The sequence below is a fragment of the Marmota flaviventris genome, chromosome 13 (assembly GCF_047511675.1).
Source record: "Marmota flaviventris isolate mMarFla1 chromosome 13, mMarFla1.hap1, whole genome shotgun sequence".
Classification (NCBI taxonomy): Eukaryota; Metazoa; Chordata; class Mammalia; order Rodentia; family Sciuridae; genus Marmota; species Marmota flaviventris.
Genome location: NC_092510.1, coordinates 96,771,118 through 96,793,080, shown reverse-complemented (window position 1 = coordinate 96,793,080; position 21,963 = coordinate 96,771,118). Strand labels below are relative to the sequence as shown.

General features: G+C 44.5%; 1 protein-coding gene across 3 annotated transcripts in view; it reads right to left on the bottom strand.

Annotated features, from left to right (window-relative positions):
* Window positions 1–21,963, bottom strand: part of Garnl3 (GTPase activating Rap/RanGAP domain like 3) — a 151,652-nt gene that overhangs the window by 50,059 nt on the left and 79,630 nt on the right. For all 3 annotated transcript variants that reach the window (XM_071600977.1, XM_071600978.1, XM_027944074.2), the window contains 7 exons: window positions 20,503–20,621; window positions 17,701–17,765; window positions 14,613–14,676; window positions 11,485–11,511; window positions 6,696–6,771; window positions 5,945–6,043; window positions 3,599–3,702 (listed from right to left, as the gene is read on the bottom strand). In XM_071600977.1, the coding sequence (XP_071457078.1) occupies window positions 3,599–3,702; window positions 5,945–6,043; window positions 6,696–6,771; window positions 11,485–11,511; window positions 14,613–14,676; window positions 17,701–17,765; window positions 20,503–20,621 (554 nt within the window). The remainder of the gene's footprint in view (window positions 1–3,598; window positions 3,703–5,944; window positions 6,044–6,695; window positions 6,772–11,484; window positions 11,512–14,612; window positions 14,677–17,700; window positions 17,766–20,502; window positions 20,622–21,963) is intronic.

Genomic DNA, 21,963 nt, shown 5'->3' with positions numbered 1-21,963 from the left:
GAAGATGATAGATAAATCAGAACACATCAAAATTGGAAACTTCTGTAAACCAAAGGACACTGTCAACAGAGTGCAAAGGCAGCCCAGTGGAGAATGGGAGAAAGTAATTGCAAATTAGATATATGATAAGGGTTAATATCCAGAATTTATATTAGAAAACTCCTGCTACTCAATGACAACAGCAACAAATCCAATTAAAAAGAGACAAACAACTTAGATATTTCTCCAAAGAAAATTTATATGTGGATAACAAGCACATGAAAAGGTGGTCAACATCATGAATCATTAAGGAAGTATAAGCCAAATGAGGCCTCACTTCATGCCCACTCTGTGGCACCTGAAATAACAAAGGTGAGGAGGAACTGCAAGCTTATGTGGGGCTGACAGGAATGTAAAATGGGGCAATCACTGTGGAAAAGGGCATGGGTGCTCCCCCCAAAACATAGATTTACCATATGATCCGGCAGTTCCCCTTTTGAATATATACCTCAAGAATTAAAAGCAGGGTTCGATTGGGTGTTTGTATATCCATATTCATAGAGGCATAATTCATCAGAGCCAAAAAGTGCAAAAGAACATAGTGTCGACAGATAAATGGATAAAGAAAATGTGGTGCATACACACAACGGAATATTACTCAGCCTTGAAAATATAGGGAATCCTGACATATGCTTCAACATGGATGAACCCAGAGTACATCATGTTAAGTGAAGAAGCCGATGTAAACGGACAAAATTATTATTCCATTAATATGAGGAAACTTGGGGCTGGGGTTGTGGCTCCGTGGTAGAGTGCTTGCCTAGCATGTGTGAGGCACTGGGTTTGATTCTCAGCACCACACATAAACAAACAAATAAATAAAGGTCCATTAATAACTAATAAAAATATTTTTTAAAAAATATGAGGAACCTCCAGTAGCTGGGAGACAGGAAGTAGAATGGTGGCCATCCGAGTCTAGGGGAGGGGAAAATGCAGAGCCATTGTTTAATGGGTACAGGGTTTCAGTCTGAGAAAATAAAAAGTTCTGGAGATAGACGGTGGTGACAGTTGCGTACTGATGTGAAAGTCCTTAATGCCACTGAACTGTACACAGAACAGTGGTTACAACGGCAAACTTTACATTATGCATATTTTACCACAATGAATATCAGTCATTAATGCTGGGGTTGTGGCTCAGTGGTAGAGTGCTTGTTTAGCATGCGTGAAGCACTGGGTTAGATTCTCAGCACCACATAAACATAAATAAGTACAATAAAGGTATTGTGTCCATCTACAACTAAAAGTGTTTTTAAAAAGTCATTATTAATTCATTAACTGCTGAATGAACAAAATGTGGTATAAAGCCATACTATAGAGAATTATTTAGCAATTAAAAAGGGATTTTAATAAATGCTACAATGTATTTTCATTTATAGGAAGAGTCCAGAACAGGCAAATACAGAGATAGAGAGTAAGTTCACGGTTACCAAGGTAGGGTGGGAGAGGAGAGCTGAGGGGAGAGGGTTTCTCTTCCAGTGATGGAAAAGTTCTAAACTGACTGCTGGATAACCCCGCAAACACACTAGAGTCTACAGAGCTGTGTGCTCTAAAGGGTGAACTGCATGGTATATGAGTTAAATAAATAAAATAAAGGTACTGTGTCCATCTACAACTAAAAATATTTTAAAAACAACAACAAAAAAGAGTCCCTGAGGTTAGTTTTGGAGTACATTTGAGCAGGTCCAAGGAGGCACGAGGAGGCCTGCTGGAGGGCTGGGAGAGAGCTCAGCGGCCTGGAAAGCAAGGCGAAGGCCCCGAGCAGGCCAGGTTCTCCTGGGAGAGGAAGAGGGAGATGCATGTGATGGGATGCAGGAAACAAGGGGAAAACGAGAGAAGGAACAGGGTCACAGAGGCTTTCCCTGGTGGAGTGGCAGCCATGTGGTTTGGGAAATGACCTGACCTGCATTTTAAGGCTCACTCTGGCTGCTGGACTGAGATGCTGGCTTCAGGGGACAAGGGAGAGACAGGGAGGCTACAGCATGGTCCATTTGAGAGGTGACGGTGACGAAGACCAGTGTGCCGAGCGGCCACAGTTTAGATGAGTCTTAAAGGTAGAATAAGTGGGATTTCCTGCCAAATCAAACGTGGGATGAGATAAAAGAGAGGAGCTGAGAATGATTCCACTATCGCTGCCCTGAAAAAGGAGGAAGAGAACAGAGCAGGTGTGCAGAGCGCCCAGGGCGCAGCCCTGGAGTCCAGGGTCAGGGCATCCTGCTCAGCGGGTCAGGCTTCCCGGCCCTAACACCTCTCTAGGTTTCTATTTCTCACAAATCTGAACAACCGTCCATGCGTGTCAGTGATGCTGCCTCATACTGATGCCTTCAATGCGGAAAAGCATGAAACAATCTCCTAAAAAGGTCCATGGAACCCCAACCCCCAGCCTTTGTCATGTCTGAACTGGAGAATTTCCCCCTGAAAATGGCCAACCCCTGGGGTGGGCAAGAAGTGTACAGGGAATTTCCCAGCATGGTGCTGCCCATGCAGACGCTCAGGGTTAACCTGCCGCGGCCCAGAAAACAGCACTTGCCAGCTACCGCATAGGATCCACTGTTTTATGTCCTGGAGTCTCATTCTGAAATGACCAAAGGTACACTGAGGCAAGGCAACACCTACGCAAATCAGTCTCTGGGGTGTCTTGCTGTGGTGTGAGCATGTCCCCCGGAGGCTCATGTGCTGGGAGCTTGGCCCCCAGTGTGGTGTCAAAAGGTGACGAGACCCTTGAGAGATGGGCCTCGTGGGAGGTGATGAGGTCTATAGGTGGGACTGACATTTTTTTTTTAATGTTTGCTTTCTTATGCTTTTTTAAAAAAAAATTGATTTATTTATTTTACAATAGAATACTTTTTGACATAGAGTACACAAATGGAGCACAACTTCTCATTCCTCTGGCTGTCCATGGTTCAAAGTCACTCCACTAGTGTAACCATACATGTATATAGGGTAATGATGTCTGTCCTTTTCTACTGAGGACTGACACTTTTCTCTTGGGAGTCCATTCTTGCTCTTGTGGGTCTTGCAAGAGTGGGTTATTATAACAAGTCTGGTACCTCCCTGAATCTCTCTTGTTTCCTGTCTTGCTGTGTGATTTCTTCCATATTCATGACAGCTACTATGATATCATCTGCCATGAGGCCCTCACTAGAGCTGAGCAGATGCCATTGGCATGCTCTTGAATCTATACAACTGTAAGATAAATAAACCCCTTTTCTTTACAAAGTACCCACACTGGAGCATTTCATTATAGCAACACAATACAGACTAATATGAGTCTATGAAACTATATTCACACATGCAAACACATCTACATGTTCACACACTCATGCACTTTATTACCTATGTCCCTTTATTTCTTTATGGTGATATAGCATCAGTGAGAATAGAGCTTCCAAAGTCTTGTTGAAGGTTTTCAGAGTACAGACTGTAAAAAGCATCCTTAAATTGGTAGCAATATTCTACTATAGTAACATACACTCTCAATTCTGTGAAAGCAGTATGGTGCTCTCTCCACATTCAGGTCACTGATGGCTGGTGTTCTCAAAGAGCCTATGTTCACACATACCTGCTGTTTGTTCTCTTTGGAATATGGCAGCATGGTGGAAACATGGAACATGATCTCGTGCCCTTGATACACAGTATAAACTGAGTGTATCCCTGTGGTGTCATCTGCAAAATACAAATGTGTATTTATCGGATGCAGAACCTTCTGAGGCCATAGGGAAATAGCTTTTATCTGCAGATCGAGGAGTAAGGACACAGTGAACACACTCTGAAAGGTCATTCTGGATTATCCACTTGAGTGGAAGCAAAGCTTCTACCCACATGAAAAGACCTCCTCTCTCTCTGAGCTCACTTGCTGATTCATGTCTTGCCTCAGAATGGAGGAGATCAGGAGAAGTCTGGGCTAAAAAGCAAAGTTTGCTATGATTCCCTGCCTTCCAGTTGCTGAGGCGTACAGGATGAAATCAACACAAGACGACACAATTATCATGTCCACGAGACAAAAGTAAGTGATATATCTGGCAGAATTGTGCAGTGGTTGAAAGCAGGGGCTTTAGAGTTAGGCAGACTTGGGTTGAAACTCATTAGCTATATTACTTTCCCCCCAAAGTTTAAGGTTTTGTTTTATGGCATTTTCTTAATTTATTTTAAGCTATAGTTCTTTTGACAAGTCATCTCACTGTTCTCTGGGTCTCAATTTCTTAATTTGAAAATGGGGGATGCTGGGAAGACTGAAAAAGATTATATCCACAAAGTGCTCCACAGAGTGCCTGGCTGTCTTGGGGGCCCCGGGGACGGTAGTCTGCTCCAGAGTAGGGAGGCTGTGTTGGTCCTGGGATGATGAGCTTACAGGCACTTGGGAATTCACCTTGTGCACACAGAACTTGTTCTGGGGAGGCTGGGGCCATGGCCTCCTGCCAGCCCTGTCAGTTTGCCTACTTCCAGCACAGTCCTCACACACCCTGCTCTCAGACTCAGAATCTGAGATGATGCCAACAGGGTTGGTAGGAAGATGGGGCTCCCTGAGGGCCAGGGCACCCAGATTTGAAGCCTGTCACATTTAGGCCAAAGGAGCCTCTTACCACCTGCCCCACTGTTCTAAAGGCCTGATTGTGAAGATCAAACAGCGGCACAGGAGAAGCACAGGAAAATGACAGAAGTGCTACCTAGACATAAGATTTAAACTTGGATTTTATCTACCATCCTCTCTTAGGCCCCACCCCCAGATCCCGCTCTCAGATGCTCCCAGGAAGTTTTATAATCCCAGATGCCACCACCGCCAACGTCCCCAGGCCAGAAGCCCAGATGCTGTGGGGGGTTCTTTCTTCCTTTCACCTCCCACATTTCAGTCCTACCCCCTCTGCCTTGGAAAGGGCTCTCCGGTTAGTGCACTCTTCTCCCTGCCAGCTTGCTGCCCCCCAGCCACGGCGGCCACCACCTCCTGTTTGGACTGTGGCAACCACCTCTCCACTGGCCCCTCCTCCTTCTCCATTCAGACCCCTGCCCAGGGGACCACAGACTTCTTGCAGGGTCATGCTACTCCCTTTTCCAGTCCACAGGGCATCCTTCCTGGCCCGTCTGCTCGCTCTAGTAATAAAGGGTTTCTCTTAGTTTCTAGAAGAAGTCACATGCTTTCCAGTCTCAAGGACTTCACTGATATTCCCCTGCTGGGAGTGCTCTTCTCTCCTTAAGACACTCCAGCTGCTGCCACTTGTCATCCCTGCCTCTTACTGCAAACATCACTTCCCCAGAGAAGCCTCTCCCAAGCCCCCAGATTTGGCAAACTGTCCCAGCAGCATTCTGCTCCTTAACTGCTGTAAGTACTTAGTACTAAGCTATTTGATTGTTAGCTATTTTCTGTCCATGTGTTCAGTGAACTCTAGGCTCCTAGAAAGGCAGGGCCCATTTTGGTTTATCTACATATGTACTACAGTCCTGGTACACAGATGGTGCTCAATAGTAAGTACAGATAGGCATCACTTAATGATGGGGACATGTTTTGAGAAGGTGTCCTTAGCTGATTTCATCCTTGTGTGAACCTCTTGGAGCATACTGACACGAACTGAGATGTTTTCAGCGTCACTAGGTGATGTGATCTTGTGGGATCACTGTCACAGATGTGGTCCCTCATTGATGGACATGTCATGATGTGGTGTGTAACTGTATTTATGAGTAGATCATGACTACTGCCACCTCCTAGAGGCTGTGAGGCTGACTAGTCTTGCAAAGCTCAATGGAGGCACTGAATATGTCCAGTGACCCTTGTCAGACTAGATGTGATGCTCGACTCCTGTCCTTTGTCTCTGGTCCATGCCTTCCCTCATCTTGGGTATAAGTTCAAACATAGATCAAATTGATTAATAAAATTCTACCAGCTACAACAAGATAAATCAAGAAGCAAGCTTACTTTTGGTGTCCAGACCGCCACGGTAGCCTGTCCAGCCCTTGAGAGTGATCGTGTCACCCAGGAGATTTAAAAATTTTTGAAAAGCTTCACTTCCAATTTCTGCAGGAAGAGGCAAAGTATGAACAGAACAGGGGTGCAACCAAGCCCTTGTTTTCTAACTACCACTGACATCACTTGAAGGTTTTGAGGCACTGCTGAGGTGCGCAGCATGAAGCCACCTTCCCTCTTCCTGGTCCGTGAGGAAGTTTCATAATCCCAGGAATCAGAGGAAAGGAAATTACCAGGAAAGAACCAGATGAACAACCTTACCACTGCCAGATCACCATAGGATCACCATGTTTAGAACTGCACTACTAATGAAAACATTAGTAGTGCTTCCACCAATAACTAACAGGTATTTCACACGAAAAATGATTAATCTCAGGAAGAAGACACCATCGTATAACTCTCCCCGCATAAAAGTCACAGGAAAGTTTTCCGCTGCAGAATCAAATTCTCCAAATCCATGTGCTTTCCCACTTAGACTGTATCTCCAGTGCCCAGAGCAGGGATTGGTAGAAATCAGGTGACCTGTAAATATTTGCCAAATGAATGAAACTGGGCAACAATTGCCCTACAAAATTTACCCTGAAATTTAAAAAAAAACTGTCTTCTTGAATTAAAGACTCCAATGAGTTCAGTTTCAACTGTCAAAAATGCACCAAGGCAGGATGGGTTTCCTGTATGCAGAGGGGGGGTGGTGTTCACATACCATTGCTGAACATCTCGTCATCAGTGAGCTGCCCGTCTTTGGCAAAAAGAACCCCAAACTTGAAATTCACAGAGCCCTGACAATAAGAAAACAAAAGGTGTGGAAGTTAATTTTACCATCAGAGTGTGCACGGTCCTAAGATGTCACCAAGCTGGACACTTGGAGATTCCTTCCTCCCGTTCGAATTTTGACAATGTGAATGACAATAATTACATTATTTTCATAGGTTTTTAAAATTTAAAGATGAGACCATATGCTTCTATATGTGCTAACTCATTGGCAATCTCATAACTAGTGGCACCTGCAGGATGCCAGGTCCATTTTGGGGCAACACAGAGCTCCAGATAAATGGCCACAGCAACTCATGGGGCTGGCTGGCACCATCTTCTAATCCACCCACCCGCAACAGTCCAGATCCCAGTCAGCAAAGGAGAGCTCATTGTCATTCAAAGCCGAACATAACAATCTTAGGCTAATGTCTTGTGGACTCTTTTAGAAACAGAATGGTGGGCAATTTATACTAAAAGCTCATTTTCCCCAATTCCTAAAGATATTTAATCTGAACAAGTCACAAAACAGATGTGCAAGGAAAAAAAAAAAAAGCCAAGCAAGCAGTCACTAGTCCAATGTGCAGTCTGCCGTCCTCGACCTCAAACAGCGAGTTAATAAAATTGGATCCTGTGGACATGACAAATACCAAACGAAAGAGCAGCTTCTATTGGAAGTGAGGAAGACAGGGGAAGGGGTCAGAGAGTGAGAAACAGGGTTTCAACTCTGTTTTTTTTTTTTTTCCCTAAAGCTGGGCAGTGAGTTTACTGATATTCATAACATGATTCTCTTCACTCTTTTGCATTCCTGAAGTGTTTCATAATTAAAAAAAAAATCCCACTGTTGGAAGAGAATCAGTTCCCTGCACAGTTGTGTGACCCACCACTAAGTGGGGAGTTCTTGGTGGTCAATCAAGGGACAGACAAGGAACAAAGTTGCAGAGCCCTGCCCAATGGGTCAGAGGTGGAAGGTCAAGGCAGGAGCAGGATTTAGGACAATGGAATCTGGGAGCATTAAGAATCTGAAAATCTTGGAGTCTGAGGTTATGCTTCTCAACATTTTTCTGTCCTAACATGCCCGCAAGTCAGATTCACACCCACCAGTGACAGTGGTTTTCTACACAGAGGCAGGAAGAAGGAGGATGCTCTGGCCAACCCCTCCACCTGAGCTCTTACCCAGCCCCCAGGATGGCAGCTTGTTCCCAATTATGCAAGTCTTGGCTCAAGCAGCAATTTTCAGAGAAATCTCCTAGGACAAATCTCCCTGGAGGCCACCCCTTCACTCTTGGGACAGAGCCGCACACCCCACTCATCCCCACCAGGGCACCCTTCGCTCTGTAGCTCTTCTAAGGAACCTGAACATTCATTTCTTTCCACCACCAGAGCCCCAGTACCTGCAGGAGGGATCACATACATTTTACTTTCCACTGAATCTGCAGGGCTGACCACAGGTGACAGGACCTGGAGGTGAATTCATGTGAATGTGTGTGTAATAAATGAGAAGAGACAAACCTGGTCAGAAATCACTCATTTTTCACCAGCTGCCTCCGGGTGATCATCTCTTCCTTACAAGCCAGTTTTGGTCAGTTTCTTAGAATTCTGTCAGGGAACTCTGCTCACTTTGGGTTTCTACAGTTTGCCGCTTTTCCTTCATCTATTTTAGAAGTGATGACAGCTATCCCTTGTAAGATGCTGTAACTCTTCCATTCTTGGGAGTCCCTCAAAAAGCATCTGTAGCAATTTGGATTCTAACAGATGGCCCCTGTGGAAATAACTATGCAGGGACAGAAGCAGCGGCTCTCTAAGTTGAGCAGGCATAGGGATGCCCTGGAGGGCTTGCTAGAATAAAGATTGCTGGTCCCACCCCTGAGTTCTAAGTCAGCAGGTTGAGATAGGGCCCCAAAGTCTGCATTTACCAGGTTTTCAGGAGGTGCTAGTGCTGCTGTCCAGAAGCCTGCTGTGAGAGTCACTGGACTTCAGGAACAACAACAGGCTGCCAAAAGCCCAGGATTGGGTCCAGCCAAACTGGCAGCCAAAAAAAAAAACCAGGGGAAAAGGGTCAGGTCAATGATCAGAGCTATGGGCCATGAACTAACAGCCTGTTAGGATCAGAAGGGACCTGTAGTCCCTGGAGGCCACCCCTTCACTTACAGACAGGACAGGGAAATCCAGGGAAGCAGAGACTAGGTACTAAGTGAACAGTAGGGGGCAGATCTGGAACTTGGGCCTCCTGACTTCTGACCACAGCTCTTGCCAATGTCATGCCACTGTCTTCTCAAGACGATTATGAGTTGAGCAAAGCTGAGAGCTACAAGCTGAGCTGTGGTTTTCAAAGCTTTATGGGGCTGTTCTGAGGCTGGCCTGCTACCAATTCTCTTTGCTGAGGATCCCTCTTGCTTAGGTGGAGACCCCAGAAAGACTGGTGTTGCAGGGCCTTTTTAAGTCTTCATCACATGGTGTCAGGGCCAGATTGCATAAGTACAAAGTCTGTAGGGCACAGAGGGTGCAGGATGGGGATGTTTGTGCATCTGAAGGCACAGGATCTTCAAGATCACTTATAGGCAGAGAGATTATGCAACCAAGTTTTCCAAGACAGCCCTGGCTTGAATCTGATTTGCCTGTTGTTTGTTTTTTATTTTATTTTTTTGTGGTGCTGGGGATTGAACCCAGCGCCCTGTGTATGCAATGCAAGCACTCCACCAACTGAGCTATATCCCCAGCCCAAAGAGGGTACCAGTTTAAAAGATAAATTATATGGAACCTCCTGCTTCAAATCACCTTCAGATGCAAGGCCCTGTTAAATTCTTAAACTTTCTTATAGGTTCTTTTAGATACTTTGGTTTTTAGAATTTCCCAAATGATGTCCATGACTAACATGGAACTCTCATCTATTTCCAGAAATCAGAGCATCCCTCAATATAGTGACTTCTCATATTTGAGGAGTGTGTTGATCTGGGCTGAACTCACCAGTGGATATTTTCCAGTTTTTGTTGTTTTCTGGTGCTGGGGACTGAACCCAGGTCCTCAAACATGCCAAACACACCCTTTCCCATAGCTACACCCCAGCTCCTATCAGATCCTATCAGAATGAGACACTCAACAGAACACCCTTAGTGCATCAAGAGGCTGGCTGCCATTTGGAGCACTAGATCTTGAAGGATGGAGGCAGCTTTCAAGGTCCCAAGAGCAGACCTGGGCTCCAGAGAGAGGTGACTGCTAAAGGGAATCCGGGAGCACTCGTTTGCTTAGCACATAAGTCCTGCTCAGACACAGAGACAAGGTCACATTTTTCATTTCTACTTGTATGGAACTTTTTAAAAAGTTTAAGCTTTAAACTTCATGAAACAGAACTTCCCATGCTTTGGAATTAATAGTATGTTAGGAATTATATTTCTTCTGCAAGAAGTGAAGTATGAGAAGAAATGAAAGTCCCAATGATTCCAGAAGAATCTTTTGGAATTGAGAAAGGATGGCCTTATTCAAAACTCCACACCTTGTTTCTCCTGTCTGGACACGCTCTGTATTTCTAGGATTCCACTTGTCCCTACAGTTCTCTTGCTATCCCATGTGTATTACAGCACAAGATGCCATGTTTTCTCCTGGGGGTGCCAAATAAAACATGGGTTTTGGGACAGTGACATCCCTTTATCAAATAGCTAACCTTTCAGGAACATCATAGGTGCTATTTACTAACTTTTTTCCTGCCCATCTTTACAGCTTATCACTAGAATAGGCTAGAATTGGGATTAAAAGATACCAACTGATCTTAGCTGAGAAGCTATAGAATTGAATCAGAATGCCTGGGTCACACAGCTCTCCAAGAAGCTCAGAAGGACCCAACTATTGCTCAGATCTCTCCAAGTCACCATAACAGGGCACTCTTGCTGCTTCAGGCAAGTATTCCCTTAGAAAGGAAATGACATTGAGAAACAGAGATCTGGCCTTCATAGTTCAGGCCAGAGAAGATTGGGATGGTGGCAGTTCACTAGCGTGGTTGTGGTGGAGGCAACTGAGAGGTATTTGTTTTGGGGATATTTATGCAGAAGTATCAACAGGATGTGCTGATGGATTAGATATGGGGTGTAAAGAGAAAGATAGCTATTAAAGATTTCATCAAAGTTTGTCTGAGCAACTGGACAGATGAATTACCATTCATGGAGGAGCACAATATGCCTAAATCATCATTTATTTACTCATCTGCCTGTTGATAATATTTTGGACATCTCCTTCTATTAGATATATGCTTAGAAAACTCAATGTATTCTTTTAATATTTTTTAGTTGTTTATGGACCTTTATTTTATTCATTTATTTATATGCAGTGCTGAAAATCAAATCAAATCAGTGGTAGACAAGTGCTCTACCACTGAGCCACAACCCCAGCCCCCAACGTATTTTTAAACAATGGGGCAATAGGACATAAAAACATGCAAATAAGTCAGGGATCTTGTATATTTAGAATCTGCTTAATAACTAATGTACAAACATCCTCTTTTAATGTAATAGAAATTAAAGCCTCATTACTTACCTTGATCACAAGCAGACTAAGTAGTTTGATTGCTTTTATATCTTTATAGCTAGCAGCATAGAAAATTCTGAAGTATGCCTTGACCAAACCCCTCAGTCCAGTCTTCCTGTGGGAAGGACCCACACTGTAGACCCATGCAGAATCACCCGGAGGGGTGTCACACTGACACACAGGAAGCAGAAATGGCCAAACAAAGGCTCCATAAAAACACTCACCTCTTGTTCTTCAAGAACCAGCAAGTCCTGTCAAGTAAAGGTTTCAAAAGTTACGTGCATGTGTAGGGTCTCATTTGATTTTGGCTTTCTATGGAAGCCGAATTTCAGTTAACTCACAGTTTTGCATTAAAACATTTTGAAAATAACAAGTTGTTTATGGATCTTTTTTTTGGGAAACAAAATAAAACAAAACTATGACCAAAGGCAGGAGCCAAGAATCTTGGGTTTGTCCCCTGTAACTTGCCTGACCCTAGGTCAGGTTGTCTCCTAAGACCCTCTCCTATGAGAGGCCTGGAGCAGCGACCTTGAAGAATCCTGGCTTTAGATCCTTGCTTTAGATCCTTGCTCCATCATGTACTTTAGTGTGTTTGGGCACAAGATATTTAGCCCATTAGGGTCTCTGTTTCCTCACCCACTGCCCAAGGATAACACCGTCTTAACTCTGCACAGGTTGCTGTGTGTGGAAAGCCTGGTATGCAGCATAGATACCATCAGCCTCTGATTTCTTTCCTTATTATTCTCAGTCACTCCATATATAAATTTGTAGACTAATTACATGGGAGAACTTTTTTTCACAACTTCTAAAAAAGTAGATACTGGTTGATAAGTGGATAGCAACACCAAAGGCTCTGGCAGGGATCAGTGGGTGAGTGGAGGTGGGGGAGGACAGGCCTGGTGAGCCATTGCTGCTGTAGGGAGGACAGGAGGGAGAGAGCCAGGGTGGCAGTGGAGGAGGCTGAAGGGACCCTCACCCTCCTTCTTGCCCAAGAGGAGAGGAGCTGGGTTCACTGGAGACCTGGCAACTCTGAAAGAACTCTGCAAGGCACACAAATTCCCATTTTATTTAACAGGAGGCCTTTTTCATTCAGAATTCTGTGATTTTGGTTACTTCTAAGTTTTGGGAAAAAATAAAGTTATTATGTATTTTTTCTCATTGGGACATCTTTATATTTGCATGTCATCATGCATTTCATTGCAAAGTTCTCTTCCCACAGTTTCTTTAGATCTTCTCAAGTAACCTGTGAGCAGTTCAGCTGTTCCAGAATCCCAGGGAAGGGTCTGAGTTAAGGTCACGAGGCCTGCCAGTAAGAACTGGATCTGGGGCCTTCTCTTAACTGATGTGGGGAGTAAGACAAGGAGGCGCTCATGACTCGGGCTTCCCAATTGCCAAGATCCCAGCAAGTTTCAGGACTGGGCGTTTTGCCACCAGTCTCTGGCCTGGTAACCGGGGCTGTCCTCGGCAGCCAGGCTCAGAGATCAGCTTTAAGCAGGAATCCTGCTGAGCTCTGGGGAGAGGGTCTCCACACTCAGCTACTACGGGGATGGGGGTGGGGAGGTGTCACAGGCTGCCAGGTTACATTTATCTTAAAGTTTCCTTATTTCAGATGACATTTCTTCAGAAGCAGGCACTCCTGCCATGTGTTCCTGCTTTGCTAAAGTTTACTTAACACGATTCAAGATTTTAAAATATTCTTGTTCCTAAAAATTTCTTGTTCCGAAAGTATGGGGCAAGGGATGACAGAGGTGGGCAGATGGCTCTAGACCTTTCTTCTTGTCCCCTTTTACTCTGAAGAAGAGAGAAAGCAGATGGGGAGGGCCGAGCAGGGCAGTCTGTCAGCCAGAAGCACCACAGCTGGCTCTGGGGGTTTTGGGGCCATCTGGGGGCAGGGATGGTGGCAGGATCACACCCAGGCTTGAAGAAGGAAGGGTTAAGACTCTGTATAATGAAGTGACAAAGGCACAAGGGTAATGACATATTTGCAATTCAAATGTGCTATAGTCACTTTAAAGCATGTCATGGCTTAAAATTGCTTAGTTTAACCCAATGCACCTATTTTTGTCTGAGTTTTCTCCTAAGGCTGCAGCAGGGTACAAATACTATTTTAAACATTAAATCAAAATAAAAGATATGAAAATTCAAAACTCTATATATTTGAGGTAAGCAAGGCTGAGAGCCAACGATCTTATCCTCAAGGCTAACCATGCCTTAGCTCAGGAATGCACGCCAGGGTGCTCTGCTCCCACCAGGCCTCTTGCTCTGGCTTATTTCCCCAAACACACAAAGCATGGCCCTCATCACCCTCAGACCCCACTGGCTCCCTGTCACCCCCTGAACAGAACTCAAAACTGCCTCTCAGCTTCTTCCCTTGTCACCCAGCCCCTGCGCTTACAGTCCCTTTAATCTCCACTTTGCCATATGATTGGTGCGCTGCTTATTTCAGATGACATTTCTTCAGAAGCAGGCACTCCTGCCATGTGTTCCTGCTTTGCTAAGGTCCCACTTAACACAATTCAAGATTTTAAAATATTCTTATTCCTATAATTGTGAAGAGAACTTTTTTCAGAACTTCTAAAAAAGTAGCTACTGGTTGATAGGTGAACAGCAACACCAGAGGCTCTGGCAGGAATCAGTGGTGAGTGGGGAAGTTTTCAAAGCTAAGATGATTTACAGCTGCGAGACAGAAGTGTGGCTGGTATTTTCACATGAATCTTATCTAGATTATGACTGAACTTTTATTGCCCCTTTAAAAGTCCCTAAGAGAACAGGATAGCTTTCTGGGGACTCTGAATCCTCTGATACTCAGCACAGTTCTGAATGAGTAAGAGCACATGGTCATTTTGTGTTTTATTAATTAAAAAAAAATAGTTATAGATGGACACAATATCTTTACTTATTCATTTATTTTTATGTGGTACTGAGGATGTAATCCAGTGCCTCACACATGCTAGGCAAGTGCTCTACCACTAAGCCACAGTCCCAGCCTTGTTTTATTAATTTTTAAATATCTTTTTCACATTCCACATGATTCTGTATCATTCAGGAAGAGATTAAGTTTTAAGACCTTTCTGAACAGACACTTTACTGGTTCATGGGTTGAGGACCACAGCTCAGCGGTACTCACTCGTGGCTAGGTGTCAGCACCACTCAAGGAACATCTGAGAAACAGATTCTCAGGCTCTTCCCCAAACCCGCAGAATCTCAGACATGAGGTTCTCCCATGAGGATGTTTTAAAAGCTACACAGGTGATTCACCCTGAACCCCAGCCTAAGCATCACAGCCCTGTCAGGCCTATCCTAACATGGTGATTGGTTCTATACAATTATGAAGAACAAAATTTTTCATTACCTTTTGTATCTCAGGAAGAAAAATTTCTCTAGGGCCTTTCTCAAATTTGTCCAGATTCATGGCACTGAAATAGAATAGACAGAGTGAGCCACAGTGAGGTGGAGATTAAGCAATGTGGAATGAATCTCAGCTCTCCAGAGAAGTTAGATAACATCTTCTAGATTCTAGAACAGCATGGCTGGCTTCTCTGAAGGGCCTGGCACACAGGAGACACCAATTAACAAATGAATGATCAATGAACAAATATGTGAAAGTCACCAAACACCACATTCTACTTTACCTACATACTGTCCCTGAGTGATACTCATACAGTAAGAGTGGGGAGGAATCAGGAACATCTATTTTAGGCAACCTTTTAAAAAATTCTTATAAATTCTTATTTTTAAGAATAAAAATTCTTATTTTAGTTTACTAGATTCTTCTTTTCATGTACTAGAAAAATGATGAAATGTAAATAAGATCAACTGACTTTTTTTCTTACTTTGGTGACTGCTCTACCACACAAAGCAAAATATCCTTAAGAGTACTTTTTAATGTCTTACTTAGGACAAGAAACATGAATTTTCTCAAAGCTAAGTTCCACTAGAGGTAAAACAGGGAGGGTGAACTAGGTGATCTCTAAGGCCCCTTCCACCTAGGATGCCCATATTCATGAGTCACAGGTAAAAGTAAGAACTAATATGTGAAAAGGACTTTCCACACCGGCGCCCACACCCCATTTAGTCCCCAGGAGGTGGGTACTGTTTTGTCCGCTTTAGCTGTGTGTGTTTGTTGCTAGGATAGCCTTGTGCATGGCAGGCAAGTGTTCTCCCACTGAGCCATGCTTCCTTGTCCCCATTTTAAAGGTAAAGAAATCGAGGCTCAGAAGACAACAGGATAACAAAGCCATTAAGGAGCAGAGCGAGGACTTGAACCCAGGCTTAATCTGACTCTGTAGTATTTATATTTTTGTTCTGGGCCAGGCTACATGGGCAATGACCAAACAGACTCCATCTTACCCTGAAACTTCATGTCATGTAAAAGCTGCTTCTCCCATGGGGAAGCCCTGCCTCTGTACCCATCAACAGTTGCTTAGCATAGCATGTTTGGCAAAGCAAAGTAGCAATTCTCATACAGTGTAAAATTGTTCTCTCTTTGGTTCCCATTTTTCTTGGACAATGTACCCTGTCAGAGATCGATTTGTCCAGACATTAGTAACCGTTCTTTAACTTGTACTAAACTAGGGACGTTTTGACCCATTCCCCCTCCTGCTTATGATTTTAGATCTCATGGTGTTTGCTTATGGTTTTCAATCACAGCAATAACCACTTATGATTAATATGGTTTTGGACTGTAAAAGGTGTTTTCAAACTCCAGGAGGGGGTCGAAGGGTGTAGATTTGCAGCCGGCCCCTTGGCCCCCCAGCTGGTGAATAAAGTTTCCGTTTCCTGCTTTAATATAGACTCGGTGATTAATTGCAATCTTGACTTTTAACGTTTTAATTTCCTTTTAAGTTCTCGAGTTCATGTTTGTAACAAAAGAAGATAAGTCTACTTCTGTTGATGGTGACTGTGGAAGTTTCAGTCTTCCCTGTCTTTAAAACCTTGCTGCAACTTGCTCTGTCTGTGAGTGGTGTACTGAGTAGGGAGGGTGCTGCTCACATAACTAAGTGAAATTCTAACTAAATCAATTCTAGCTGAATTAACTGCCCTGTCTTTAAACAAGGAAGAAGGAGCCAGAGTAACTTCTAGAGAACATCAACAACAAAAAAAGATTCATAGAAATCTTAAGCCAGGACTGGGGTTGAGGCTCAGCAGTAGAGCACTCGCCTTGCATGCGCGAGGCCCTGGATTCGATCCTCAGCACCACATAAAAATAAATAAGTGAAATAAAGATATCTTTAAAAATTGTGTTAAAAAGAAATCTTAAGTCAATATAATTCAAAGTATTATTCTTGGTAGCATGTTAAAATTTATAGATCCTTAGAAGCAACAAGATAGTTCCATGCTCAACAAAAATGTAACCTCTGTTGATACTTCTTTAACTCAGGCTTCAGACTGCTCCAGAAGAAAATCAGAATGCTTAGAGCAGACAAGAGAAGGCCTGCAATCTGAAGATCAAATCAAGTTTGAAGATGGGACATGGAAATTTTACTGTAAATCTTAACCCTTAACTGATGGAGTCAAGTCTCTCACTCCAAGAGACATCCTGGTCAGTCAGACTTGGAGCTATGATGTGCTACCTGGGGATCCTGAAAACCATCTCCCACCACCACCTAGCTGCGGGTGAACAGAGGAAATCAACAGGCCCTGGGATCTGCATCATCCTTGGCCCAAGTCCTGGGGTCACATGGACTAGGTTTAAATCCCAGCCTGGCAGTTTACCAGCTGTGAGATCTTTGCCAATCTCCTCACCTCTCTGAAGCTCCAGTCCCTGATAAGCAGATGAAGACAACCACAGATGTACTTCCTGGAGCTAGTCACAGGTTTACCAAGAGAACACCTGAAAGCATTTAGCACAGTGCCGACAAAGGAGCGGGTCACTAGGATATAACATCCTAGCTAGGGAAAAAGGGACAGCTCCATCAGCACGGTGGCATTCCCCTGGGGGGCTGCCACCCAAGCATGGGAAAGATATAGAGGGGGTGGGAAGGTGGGGGCATGGAGAGGCAGCTGGGCAGGGAGCGGCCAGATGTTCCAATCATTTCACTTTCTGTTTGGTGAAGAATAAGCACATTCTCCTCAGAGAAGTTTTTGCTGACATCTGGGTTTCTATTTCAAAGTAGAAAAATGAAAAGAAAAATATTTCTTGATTTTTGTTTCTAAGACTAAAGTGTCCAAGTGAATGCACAGAAAAGCATCAGGCAATGAATGTGCTGGAGAGGCCTGAGTGGCGCCAGAGCTGCCGGGCCTGGATTGTGCCCAGCTCCACCCCATGTGAGTTTCAAGCTGGGCCTTCTCTCAGGAGCCTCCGTTTCCTCCTCTATAGAATGGGGGCGAGGGCACCTGCCCTGTGGGGCTGCTGTGAAGGCCTCGTGGGGGACGGGGGACGCTACACAGTGCATTCCAGGGAAATCCGGTGGTGTGGGTTTCGGCTCATCCGTACTCACCTTAAGATGGACTTCACAGACAGAGTTTTCGTGGGGCTGTAGGGAAGGCATATTTTCTGCGTACCCTGGGAAGTGAAAACGCTGAATCAGTGAGGACTGCGGTGACTCCCATCTCTGAGAGAGCCCTGCCTGGGCACTGGAAAGAAGCTGTGTCTGGACTTTCTTGGGCTCCTTCAAGGGCCATGTTCAGAAATAAACATGTTCTATGCTGGAACGAACCTTGCTCTGGCCTCTGGCATCTTCCACTGTCCCATCACCCCTGCACACTCATGGATTTGAGCACGACTTTCCACACAGGGATCCTCAGCATCCTGGCATTGTAGAGGGGAGCTGAGCCATCTGCCATGGTTAGGCTACGTGTCCCCTAAAGGCCGTGTGTTTAAAGGCTCGGTCACCAGCCTGTTGTGCTATTGGCACAGGGTGGAACCTTTAAGAGGTGGGACCAGAGAAGGAAGTTAGGTCATTGGGCTGAGCTTCTGAAGTGGACTGTGGGATGTTGGTCTTTCTCCAGAGGTTCCCAGCTGCCATGAGGTGAGCAGCTTCCTCCATCTACCTACTCCTGCCATGATGTGCTGCCTTACCATAGGCCCAGAAGCAATGGGGCCAACTGACCATGAACTGAAACCTCCAAAATTGTGAGCCAAAACCTATTTTAAAGTTGATTGCCTCAGGTATTTTGTTATAGTAACAGAAAGCTACCTAAAACACCATCTGAACCAGAGGAGAAGAGGGTTTATTTGGTCTCTGAGCTGAGAATTGGATAAGCCTCCAAGATCATAAAAAGAAAACAGTCTCCACTTGACAACAAGACCCACATACAAGGTCTCCAACTCAAAGATTTTTTGTGGGGAGGGGGCACCTGGGGATGGAACCCAAGGCCTTGCACATGCTAGGCAAATACTCTGCCACTGAGCTACATCCTCTCCTCTTTTAACTTTTGAGACAGAGTCCCACTAAGTTGCTGAGGCTGGCCTCCAATTTGCTATCCTCCTGCCTCAGCCTCCTGAGTTGGATGTGTGACCATATCTGGCTTCAAAGACTTCTTGAACCAGAAATCATCTGAATCTTCAGAGGTTCTTCTTATGGGAAGAATTTTTGGTTATTTGCCCCAAAGAGAAAGAGGTATCCAAAAGAGAACACTGAAACCAGATGAAACCAGAAGGCTGTAAGTAGCAGCCATAAAATAAAAAATACATATAAGTAAATAAGTAAGTAAGTACAAAGTTGGCCAGAAAACCTCCTGCCTACTGCTCTGGATGAAGACACTGTTACTTCTCACTAAGGTGCAGGCACTTGAGAAAAACTGGCATGCAGTGCCCCAACGTGGTCACCTCCAACTGTTGCACAGAGTACTAATGACAGGACCCAACCCAGTTGGCACAGGAAGGGGGACATGCCAACATTTCTCTGTAGGAAATAATTTCACAAGACTTCACACCAAATAGATTTTCACCCTAAATCTGCTTCAAAAAGAAAAAATTCTGAATGTACCATAAAAGTTTATATAAGGTAAAGGTGGCATATGTGGCTCAGGGATTAAGCTGGACTGGATGTCATTTATTAATTTACTCAACAACTTATTACTAGGGCCCTGCCTATGTGCTTAGCACAGAGCTAGGTAGTGGGATAATGAGGACAGAGAAGACATCTTCCTGACTTCCATGAACTCGGTCTAGTGGGCGAGACAGTAGGAATCGAAGATTTACACATAGAATTAATTATGTGCAATGGTGACAGCTTGGCTCTGCTGGTTTCTGCCTGGTCTGCTACCAGCATGTGGCCTCAGCCATGTCATTTAACCTCCCTGACTTCGAAAGCATCTATTGAGATAATGTACTTGGAGGACTTAGTATAGTGCCTGGCATGTGCTCAATAATGTTAGATTTGATTACTGTTACTACTCCTGTCTTAAATCACTATAAAAAGCTCCTAGCCACAAAACTGTGTGGTGACTCCTGGACATTCTTCTGGGCCTTTTGAAGTTACTGATTTATTGCTCTGTGTGTGTGTGTGTGTGTGTGTGTGTGTGCGCGCGCGCAGGCGCACACTATTTCCAACATACCATATGTTGTCTTTGAAAAATTCTTCAAGAAGGAAAGGGAAAAATACCAAGAAAAGAAAATGAAAAGAATGACTGAAAGACAGAGGTCAAATATAAGGATTACTAGAAGGGGAATTCAGGAGACAGGAAAAAAAAGCAGCCATCATGAACATGACATAAGAAACTCCCCTGAGCTCAATGAAGAGTTACACCTGCAAATTGAAGGGTTTCCTTTCAGCTCACTCCCCAGCTGGGTGTTTGGAAACTACCACAGGCAGCGGCTGCCTGTCCAGTTAAGTCTAGAGCAGTTTTTCTAAACTGCTAGACTGACAAAAGGGCTGAACCTAAAAAAGATTCTAGAAGTGGAGCTGATGTGGTGGTTGGCCGAACATCCCCTGGGGCAGGAGCACCACAGGGCTGTACCCAGGTAAATGCTGTGGAATTTTTCCAGGACATCTTTCTCCTTTAGCTGAAGGTGGGCTGGTTCACTGCTTTCAGTATTAAAAGTGGCTGAGGTGAATGAACTGATATACTTCATAAAATATAGTTCTGTATTCTCAGAGGCCAAGACGGAGGCAAGTGACTGTGTCTGATTAGTGGTTTATAAATAAGGGAAGGTTACTGTTAAACTCAGAATTGTGTAATCCTGAAATACCCAAACTGAAAGAACCTCGTAGGAAAAGGCTTACCTGAGCCACCTGGACAATGAGGCTTGCGAAACCCTGGACTGGGAATGACCTGTGTGCGAGTCAGGTACTTACTGTTTTCCTCCAAAGAATTGCACGGTATTGAGGGACACGCTGATTGTTCTGGTCAGAAAGGGTCACTGACAAGAAGAAAGGGCTCTTCTCTGCGTCATTTCCGATGTAATTCTGGTGGACTGGAGAAGAAACAGGTTTAGAATCCAAGAGCGCAACTCCTTCTTCTAGGCAGAGAGGAGGGGACCCTGTGGTGGTGTCCAGACTTTCCTACACGTGAGCTCAGGGAATGATAATCCCAAGCCCAACATGGGACAGAACCTGTTCATACCTGATAATCATGCCTGTGACTGGTTCAGGAATCAATCCTGAATCAAATTCCCCTTTCCCTTGCCAGTGACTGGCTCAGGAGTGAACATGTGACCCAATGCTGGCCAATGAGAAAGAAGGAGAAATCTGATAGAGATTTCTAGAAAGCCTCCTGACTCAAAAACCTTCTTTTGGACAGATGTCTAGATGTGATGATTGAATTACTACTGAAACCACCTTGTGATCCGGTGGAGGGCCAAGTTGCCACACTAAGGATGCAGAAGCAGAAAAGGGGCAAGAGCCCGGGTCCTTGACATCACTGAGCCTTCGAATCACCCACCTCAGAGCCTATCCTCCTTCTGGATTTCTCATCCTATATCTTCTCATTTAAGCCAGTTTAGGGCAGGCTTTCTGTTACTGGAAGCTGATGGCACCAAACTCATGGCACCATTTTCTGTCAAATCATCACTGTGCTGGGTTTGCACTGGGGAAGGCGACAACCTTCCTGCTGATTTCTGTCTCTATAAAAGCTTCTATATTCCCCCACCAACTTGAATAAATTCTGCTGTCCAAATACACGAACTTCTTAGAGGTGCTGCATCAGGTTTCTAAAGACAGGTTTCTAAGGTCTGATTGCTCTCATTTCACAGCTCAAAGATCAACATATGCATTAGCCTAAGAAGCAACTTCTCAAACTCATTTAGGATCCTGCGCAGAGCTTATTCTTCCATTGCCAGTGTCTTCTGTCACTAACACACTCCTGTTTTCCATCTTTTTATGTATTTTCACTTGAGCCCTTTGTTCTGGAAGTATGATGTTTGAAAGCTCTTAGTGACTGAGCTCTTGGGATATGCCAGGCACTGGGTTTAGTGCTATTTCTTCTTTTCAAACCTTCTAGGTAGGGACTAACACCTACTTTAAAAATAGGGAAGCTGACTCGCAGGAAGTGGAGAGTAGCTCCTGTAAGATTCTCTGTTAATAGATGCAAACCCATTGTGTGAGTGCCTGTGGGCAGGGACCACGCTGCCTCTGCACTCTGTCCCCACTGCTCTTGCAGGCTGCCTGGCAGATAGCAGGCTACTCACAGCTGAATGGCACCGGCACCCACTGTCTAATGCCCCTCTTGCCCACATTGGCCCAGAAGCTTAGGGAACCAGTTCTCTGCCTCACTGCCTATGTTCAAAGCTCACTAAATTTGTTTTTCCACCTGAAAAT